The sequence below is a fragment of the Glycine max genome, chromosome 6 (assembly GCF_000004515.6).
Source record: "Glycine max cultivar Williams 82 chromosome 6, Glycine_max_v4.0, whole genome shotgun sequence".
Lineage (NCBI taxonomy): Eukaryota > Viridiplantae > Streptophyta > Magnoliopsida > Fabales > Fabaceae > Glycine > Glycine max.
The window spans coordinates 34,924,941-34,935,119 of NC_038242.2; the positions used below are offsets into that span (position 1 = coordinate 34,924,941).

At 31.2% G+C, this 10,179-nt stretch overlaps 1 protein-coding gene across 2 annotated transcripts; it reads right to left on the reverse strand.

Annotated features, from left to right (window-relative positions):
• Positions 1 to 3,916: 3,916 nt before the first annotated feature.
• On the reverse strand, positions 3,917 to 9,670 carry LOC102667689 (uncharacterized). Of its 2 annotated transcripts, XM_026128960.2 has the most exons (7): positions 9,188 to 9,670; positions 6,550 to 7,596; positions 5,892 to 5,977; positions 4,752 to 5,156; positions 4,437 to 4,658; positions 4,236 to 4,360; positions 3,917 to 4,143 (listed from the first exon to the last, which is right to left on the reverse strand). In XM_026128960.2, exons 1-7 carry the CDS (start codon positions 9,188 to 9,190, stop codon positions 4,085 to 4,087), a joined length of 1,947 nt encoding a protein of 648 aa, XP_025984745.1. In that variant the 5' UTR covers positions 9,191 to 9,670; the 3' UTR covers positions 3,917 to 4,084. The 2 variants fall into 2 exon arrangements, with proteins under 2 accessions (XP_025984745.1, XP_006582126.1); XM_006582063.4 differs by lacking the exon at positions 9,188 to 9,670 and having other exon boundaries at positions 6,550 to 9,096.
• Positions 9,671 to 10,179: the final 509 nt, after the last annotated feature.

Below are 10,179 nucleotides of genomic sequence, written 5' to 3' on the forward strand. Positions count from 1 at the left end.
TTTCAACCTTGTAAAAATCCTTTTACAAGCAAAGATCCACAAGGGATGTACCCTCCCTTGTTCTCTTTGAACCTAGTGGATGTACCCTCCACTAGAACTGATCCACAAGAGATGTACCCTCTCTTGTTCTCAATCAACAACCCAAGTAGATGTACCCTCTACTTGTACCACAAAGGATGTACCCTCCAATGTGTTAAGACAAAGATCTCAGGCGATTAAACCTTTGATACTTTGTGAATGGGGATACAAAAGAATTTTCAGGCGGGTAGTCCTTTGAAAACTTTTGTATAAGGGAAAGGGAAGAATCAAAAGAATTCTTAGACTGTGTCGTTTTGAATTCTTTGACAAGGGAGAAGGGAGACACAAAAGAATTCAGGTGGTTAGTCCTTTGTTCTTTTGGAAAAGGAAGAAGAGAGACACAAAAAGAATTCAGGCGGTTAGTCCTTGGCGAATTCTTTTTGGCAAAGGGAGAAGAGATGAAAAAAATGAATAGCACAAGTTTTCAAGGTTTAGAAAAACCAGAAAACTTTGGAAAGCTTTTGGCACAAAGAAGAAGAAGTTCAAAGAGATTCAAAGGTTGTAAAGGATTGTATTGTAAAGGTTGTTCAAGATACTTGAAATGCAAAACAAAGCCTTGCTTTTATAGACTCTTCATGTCTGGTCAAGATAACCATTAGAAGAGTTATGACTTTTAGAAAAACTTAAAACCAATTTGAAAAAAGTCAAAAAACCAATTGAAGAGTTACATCTTTTGAATTGTTCAAAAACTATTACTGGTAATCGATTACCAAATCAGTGTAATCGATTACACAAAGCTTTTATGTGAAAGGATGTGACTCTTCACATTTGAATTTGAATTTCAACGTTCAAAGGTACTGGTAATCGATTACCAAAACATTGTAATCGATTACAATAATCTGGTAATCGATTACCAGAGAGTAAAAACTCTTTGGTAAACATGTTTTGAGAAAAATCCATGTGCTACTTAGTTTTTGAAAAAACCTTTTCATACTTATCTTGATTAAGTCTTCTCTTGATTCTTGAATCTTGAGTCTTGAATCTTAATCTTGATTCTTGGAAGCTTGATCCTTGAATCTTGATTCTTGATTCTTGATTCTTGATTCTTGAAATCAACTTTCCTCTTGAATCTTGAAGTGTTCTTGATTCTTTCCTGAACATCTTGAACTCATTCTTTGATTGACCTTTGAGCTTTTTGTCATCACCTTTGTCATCATCTTTGTTATCATCAAAACATCTTTGAATCAATCTTGATTCATCATGAAGCTTTTCTTCTACAATTTCCTACAAAATATTAGCCGCAAAATTTTTTGCGACTTTATAATTGGCAGAAACCAAATATCTATAAAGGTTTTACCTGTAAAATGGAATTCGTAGGAAAATTAGGAGGAAGCCAATTTTCTGCGATTTTTTGTGAAAATTCCACAGCTAATAAGCAAACTTCTAATAGTGTTATACACATCATCCTCTTACTTACAATGTACCCTTTAATTTGTTTGTTTCTAACCCACAAATATGAGATTTATTCTTCAACACTCTTTCCTTCAATCCCTAGCCTAAGCAGTCGAGCTTCTTTTATTTAGTATCTAGATTTGTACCTACTTCATGTTTTAAGTTTCAGAGCTCTCATATCTATTTTTGTTTTTTGAATCTATTTTTTAAGCTTCACTCTCTTTTTATTTGTTTCTTTTGATCATGAGCCTTCTTTTGCTCGTATCTTTTTCTCTATTATGCACTTCAAGTTTTATCTTAGATATTTTTGAACCCTTGTTTAGAAGTGAAGAAGAGAGTATGTGTTAGGCTTTGAACTCGTGATCATCTTACTTTTACACCCTTTAGTTTCCTTAACCCACCAATATGCAACTTATTATTATCCAACATAACTCTTAAATATGACTACATTAATCATTATTTTTGGAGAGTTAAGCTACATAAAGATAATAAATGGAAACATTTCTCGATGCAATGGATAACTCCAATCTTGCTTGCACAATGGTCCATCGAATCAAATTAGTCAAAGGTGTGCTTGCCTTTGACTAAACCAAATAATTGAATTGAACAATATTATTATGAAAATTATCCAATAGCTATGTGTGTGTGTGACAACAAAAATCAAAACCAATAGATTCTCTCTTTTTTTTTTATTAGGCCTTTTAAATGCCTTTTTATAGATATGTTCAATTTGATATTGTGTCGTCTATTTTGGATATGAATTTACTTGAATCTCGTGTTTGGTTTCATTTTCATTAATTAATTTACGTAAAGTGAAAAGATTAGATGAAGAGCGGGATCTTGTCCATGGGTTTCATGGGAAATATATATATATATATATATATATATATATATATATATATATATATATATATAATAAGAAGAAGAAAAAAAAATTATACACTGAAAGTGTAAAAAACTTACAGAGTCATTCAATCACAATTTACCATATATAATAAGTGTATTGACTTTTAAAATAATTATATTAAATTAATTCAAATGATAATTTGTTATTGAATGACTCTAAAATTATTTTACAATGTCTACATAAACAATAAATTGGTTTTTTTTTTCAAATTATAGATTCTCTCTCCTATTTTTCCCAAAGTGCAATGTTTCTGAAAAAAATTCCCAATATACATCATTTTCATGCTGCAATGGGAAGTTGGGTTTGAACACCCCCGACTTCCGTACGGATTTTTTCTTTTAAAATTAATTTGTATTTTTAAATTTTTATTTTAATTTAAATTATTAAAATAATATAAATATTATATTATATGAATGTATTTTTTAATTAATTTTAAAAATAATTTTTTTATTAAAATAAATTGTTTAATAAGAAAATAATATTATTAAATAAAATTACTTATCTTGATTTATTTAATTTATATAAGACATTTTGTAGGTGGACATTTTTTTTGAATCCAAATTTTGTCTAATAATATATTTACTTTAGTAAAAAAATTAAAAATTTGATATTATTATGTTAGTAAATATAATTTATTTATTTATGTCATTATATTTTTTTTTTAAAAAATAATAATACTTTTTGTTTAACAATTTATTTATAGAAAAACATTATACTATATTATAAATAAAATATTTAAACAATTACATTTGTATAAGGAAAAATTTAAGATAAAGACATGTTGGAACAATTGTTTCTGTTATGATCATGTTATGGACAAATTCCACATTTCTTTTGTTTCCCTATTAATTTTTAATAACAAAAAATTATTTTAATAATATTAAAAAATTTAATTTTTTTAATAAAAAAATTTATTTTAAAAATATTAAAAGTTTTAATCTTTTTGCTAAAGCAAATATATTATTAAACAAAATTCAGATTAAAAAAATATTTACCTACAAAATGTTTTATATAAATTAAATAATACAAGATAAGTAATTATATTTAATAATATTATTTTCTTATTAAAAATTATTTTAATAAAAAAGTATTTTTGAAATCAATTAAAAATATTTATATAACAGAATATTTATATTATTTTAATAATTTAAATTAAAATAAAAATTTAAACATAGGGGTTCCAATGTAGCATGAAAATGGTGTATGCTGATCAATTTTCTAAAAACATGTGTAGTTTAAGAAAAGATAGGAGACAGGTATAGTTTGAGAAAAAAAAAATCCAATAAACTATAATAATAATGCAATGCAATGCATGAAGGTAAACCAGCTGTCATCTATCCCAATTATGCTGTAAATTTTATTTTATTTTTCAAATACATTGCAAGAAAAACATTGAAAATAATTTTTTAATTATTTTCCCGTAAGCTCCCCCTATTTTTAAGGAACGACTAAAAAATTAATTTGAAAAAAATAAAAAAAATCAGCTATAACTATATTTAAGCTAAAAAATACTTAAATATAAAAGATTAAACAAACGGGTGCAAACTATAATGTACTAATTCACATTATATAAAAAATGGGTATAGACACTGAATTAACTGTACTAGAACTACCACAAGTCCTCTGTCTTGAAGGGACTCTGTTGTTTCTAAAGGGTTTAAGGCCTTTTCAATACTAGTAAGCTCTCCACCACATACCAAATCATTTTTACAGTGAAGGTTTCTTTGCTCTGAAGACACCCCACAAGTAGTACTTTTCTAGAAATCCTGCAGAAGTAATCCGACACAATTTTGTTTTACAAACAATAAATTTGATATGTGCCATTGAAAAAAGTAGTATAAATATAAATGCGACTCACTTCGGCATTGAATAGGGAGTAATATAGAAGGAAAAATTAGAAGCTCAGCATTTTCAACCTCTGTTCTTAAGGAAAGGTCAAAGTACATCATGTCCTCTACCAGCTTGTGAAAGGCCCTCTCAACTCTGTAAAAGCATGACATATTTATAACTGAATTAAAGAGAGAGGAATCAGATAATGTTAGTTTGTCCGAAAAATCACCTTTCACTATCAGGAAAAAAATAAAGAGCAATGCTATCCATATTTGGTCCACATTTCATGAAAGACTTTGGCCACACCGCAGTTCTTGGGCGCAAGTCTGGGCAAAGCACATCAGGGAAAAATCTTGTCTCCTCCAGAACTTTGGGGCTTGCTAAAGTGGACACATGGGCCAGAAGACCAATGACAGTACCAAAACTTGGGTCGGAGATGCGCAAACTTCCCCTATTGGCCAGAAAATTCAACTTTAGACAATGCTTCATCATAGCAGCTAGAAAATTCATCAGCTTCTGAAAGGGTGGAAAAAAAATTTCTTACCTCCAGACTGGATCAGCAATAGGGTATGGAACAGTAGCATTTAAAGACTCACTAGTATTAGCTTCATCTTTTGGATCTGGTTGAAACTCTTTCTCAAACTTATTTTCTTTTTCAGCGTTGTTAATGCATTGAGACAACCCATGATGAGACAAACTGTGATTATCAGATAACAGCACCATTGTTTTAGCTATAATATTTTGTGGCTCTTGCTTGTTTTTTACACTCTCTATGCAGCTTTTTGGCTCTATTCTGGCTTGAGATGCATCATTTCCTGAATTTAGAGAGATGTTTTTTCCAGATGGGAGAAGAGTACAACTATCATGAAAAGATGTCACCTTTGCTTCGCAATCCTCACAAAACCAAGTAACATCATCGGTAAAAATCACAGGTCCATCTAAACAATACCTGAAAGAGGAGAGTTGAGTTGTATAAGGTCAATATGCATTTAAGAATACGAAACTATAACTGCATACGAAGCAAAAGTTTCTGGTTTAGAAAATGCTGGGTGGAAAGTTGAATAACATACTAAAATCACTAGGCTTCTGATGCTGAAAAGGAAGTTCATGGTATTAATACATTTGTATTGTGCATCAACTCGGTGGTATTTAAAGGATGATTTTCCATAATTTACAGAATGTATATTAAATAAATTTTTCTAATAAAAACTGCAATCAACAGATCTAAATCATATTTAAGATACGTATTACTTTATTTTAGAATACAAACAAATATTCCGCCCACCTTCTATACTAAGAGTAACTTGAAATAATGTCCATATGGCAATAAAAATACATGCATATGCAGCTAATTGTGGTGAAGAAAACCTGCTAAAATCATAATTTCACAAGCAGTTTTACTGAAGTCAAATCATTCCTGTCTTATATATGGTAGGAAAATAATTAAAAGCAAAGATAGAAATCTATGTGCATGACACAGGTTCAGGTACAAATACCAGGCCCGTCTATCATTTCAACGTTCATTGGATTCAGCAAATAAAATTGGGAATACTCCCACTTTACTATTAGTATTAATGGAAATTTAAAGAATATCCCTCTGGCACATTAGAAGAGGCAGCATCTGATTGATGAAATATTGCTAAAAGTACATTAAAGCAAGTAGACAAAGAGTAAAGACAAATACCTATGACGTGCATATACCTGACACTTGTTGCAAAACACAAGTGTCTCTGGAAACCCTGCATTGCCACACTGAAGACAAACAGCTACCTGCAACAACAGTTGTACAGAGTTTTACTTCAGTGATTCAAATTTTATAAGAGCAGATGAATAACTCAAAAGAAACTCATACTCTTCCACAGAACACCGTAACAGACATATGTGAGCGAAAACTAGTAGGTTTTTGATGTAACAAAAAGATTTTTTTTTTCAAAATGTGGATATAAGTCATAAAACTTGCTACATATAGTGCATCAATATTCTTGCTAAAGAATGCGATAAAAAGATTTGTGTTAGATGTTGCAAATCATTAACAATTCTTTCCTCTGATCAATTCAAGTTCTTGTCATTTTATGGAGACAAGACACTACCCAAAAAAATAAAATGGTTATTCAATCAACAATTATTAACTAGTAGAATTGTAGATTTGTTCAATTGACAAGTCTAAATTAATCATCAAGGGTAGGTTAAGCAGAATCATACCTGTTATGCTAATAGTAATACAGATAATTTAGTTCACTAACACCAAACAATAAAATTATAGCCAAATTTGTACAGAAAACTTCTTAAGCAGCCCCTATATTGTTTGTTAGTTTCACAGAAAATTAACAAATGAGAAACACCTGAGACAGCTGAGTTGTCCCTGACTGATGGGTGAGAATCTCTATCCTTTGTTCAGCTTTAGAACATTCATCTGTAGTTTGGGTGTTAGTACTGGAATCTGAAGGGGAATTGAACTCTGCTACAATTGATGGCAGCAGCTGATTGTTTTTCTCATCAGTACAACTTTGGTTCTCACAATCTGCTGTGTCTTTTGATAATTGGGATTCTGGTCCAATATGTATAGCATGTTCTTTGTGTTCTGATACAGGTGTCTGTGAAGCTAAAATGCGTTGAGACTGTAGCTTGAAACTTGATTTACCTATTTTGAGACCCCTAATATTCTGCTTGAAACCATGACCCTGTGCCCCACTATTATCCCTAGGTTTCACTTCAGGTCCTTTAGCTGGAATTTCACAAGTCAGCCCCATACCTTTCTTCAGGTAATTCTTGTGCTTCAAAATACTAGCTTCTGAACTCATATTCTTTTGTGGGTGACCATTTTTCCCAGATATATGAACTGTCTTAGGTAGAACTACTAAATTCTTTTGAGAATTTGGAATCTGTACGTTTGAAGTTTTTAGTCTCTGTATTTCCTCATATAGTTTCAACATTATTTGATGACTATTTTCTTGGTTATGCATTTCCAATGTTTTGCAATAGGGTAGATGAACCTCACAAATTTTACAGTATCCCACTTTTGGTGGTCTTAGTGCTCTTGCTGCAGAATCAGAACTCACATCTTCTGGTTGGGTGTAAATATTAGAATCTGCAGGGGCATGTGGATGATCATTTGTTTCTACAGTAGGATTTTGAATCTTATGATATTCTTTGCCTTCCAATAATTGTGCCTGTGAGTCTAAGATTTGCTGAAATACAAGCTTGAAACTAGACCCCACCACAGGTGATGGTGCCATTATATCATATGTCACAGCTGGCCATGGAGAATCAATATAATGTTTAGATGATTCCATGGGTCTTCTTAACCCATCATTTGTCTTCATATATTTATTACCTGTTTTGCCTCCACCAATCTTATGAGGAACTTGGTCATGGTAGTTAAACTGCCTCTGAAAGGAAACCTCTAAACGATCTATCATTCCAGTCATTTCTATTTTGAAACCTCCTAATCTAATAAGCATTTGAACATGAAGCAGTTCATAAATTGATATGGCTACAGCATTCATGTGAAATTAAGGGAGGGATTAGAAAAGAGATACAAAAACATTCTTAGGCCTCCATTGGTTTAGAAACCAAACGGAACACACTAGTCTCACTACCACCAGGAATTGCTTGCAATCAGCATCAACCCATTGAACCATTTGAGTAATCCAATAACTCAAAACCAGACTAAATCAGTCAAACCATATTGAATCCTCAACCTAATCCCGTTTTTGAAAAACATTCAGGTTTAATAAGAAAAAGGACGGCATATTATCACTATCATCATAATTAGAGTCCCAACACAAATACTGACACTTCCAAAACTACTTACAAAAACAGATGACAGGCTGACATGCCATTCAGATTTTGCGATATTTCAAACGAACCTAACAACACAAAGAGACAAATTCAAAATGTTGCAAATAGAACAGTTGCTACCAACCTGAAACTCTTAATGAGTTCCACCATACCCACCCATGTAATCCTTTTCCTTTAAACAAAGCGGAGTAAGGGTTAAGAAGGGCCACCTTTACAAGGACAGGAACAATCAACACATGTGCAGACCTCCTTAGTCAAGTTTTTTTTTAAATAATTAAAGTATTCAACCACCATTATTTATCTCATACTCTCAAAAAACAAGTGCTAAAGTGCTACTGCTATGCCCACCCAGCCCAAGATGAGATAAATCTTCAAACCCGCCTTGCATCTTAGCAGTGCTGTCAATTGCAGAATGCAAAAAATGGCAGAAAGCTAAAAAATGCACTATATATCATAGCAGCGCATTAGCGGACAGAGTCGCAATAATGGATCTAAGGATTTCCCCAATGCAATAGCACTATAGTTCCAATATAACTGCTATTTAACAACAGTGCATCTTAGCAACATTAGCCTGATATAAAAATCTACAATTTTGTCAATATCCACAGACACACAAATTACACATAATATATCACAAAGCACACTGCTAATTCTACAAATATATCAAATTGATGTCCATTCCATAGTTGCAAAATAACAACAGGATTTTAACAAAATAAAAATCTCAAGAAGCAGAAGAAAGAAAAAAAAAAGTTCTACTATCACTTATACTACTCCATGATTATTTATGCGTTATTTAATGACCATCCATGCTCCTTCTGATTAAAAGGAAAAGAAAAACAACCACAAGAATCCATTAAAACAAAGAGTAATCATCATCATATATTCACTTCTTTCGTCACATTTTCACATCATTTCTCTTCCTATAATTCATTTGTCACATCTATTTCTCCTTCTCTTCCTGTGTTCTTCCATTCAATATCTCACTCCCCTCAACCCATATACCCCAAGAACTAAGCATTTTGCTAAAACAAATTAAAAGAACAAAAAAGAAAAAAGATTCTAAAAAATTATCGTATCACACAGGAAACAAACACCCGATGAATTACGTCCAAACTACACATTCAAAAAATAATGACAAAAGGCGGGGGGGGGGGGGGGAAGAGAAAGAAAGCTAACCATTGAATCAAATCAGTTTTGGACGCTGAGAAAATTGGAGAAGGTGCAAAATCAGAGGCAAGAACAGCGAGTATGAAGGAAGGAATGGATGCAGAATTGGGTGTTTTTTTAGGCGCCAAAATTCGCAGAGAAGAAATTGGGAAGTGAAAACGAAAGGTGAAGTAACTCGGCCAAAAAAACAACTTATCATCATGTTTTGTTATTTTATTAAAACAATAAAGTGTGAGAAATAAAAAAATTTAAAATGTAAGGATACCGAAAATCAAATAGTTTAAAATGTATTTTTGTTTCTTTTTTCTTGTGTTTTTAGTTTTTTATTTTTTAATTAAAATATTTAGTTTTTCAATTTTAAAAAATTAATAATTTGCATCCTTGTGGCGAATTTCAAATGTTGATTTATATATTATGCAAACGATGATGGACACTTGTTTGTTTATTATTCACGTGACAAATATTTTTTTTTTGAAATTATTTAATTGTTAACAAGTTTAATCTAATCTATTCAAATAATATAAAATTTGTAAACACCTTCTTTGGTATGGAATCCATGTGCCAATTAGATGTCAAGTTTCACGGTGCAAAGTATATGTGTCGAATATATAGAAGTCCGTATGATGCGTTTCATGAAGTGATGTTTAGTAGAGATTTGGTTAAGTTACAAATCCTATATATTATATATTAATACATTAATTACATTAAGTAACATAAATAAATTACATTAATTTATGGAAATTAATTATCATTTTTAATGAAATTATACTAATTAATAATATAAAATTTGTGAATACCTTCTTAGGTATCGCATCCACGTGGTGATTAGAGAGTAACTCTCATGGTCCAGAGTATACGTGTCGACTATACAGAGGTAGGTCTGTATGACACATTTCGTGATGTGATGATTAGTAAAGATTTGATTCGGTTACCAACCATATATTAATCTAATCTAATTTATCTAATAATATAAAATTTGTGAATACCTTCTTAGGTATGGT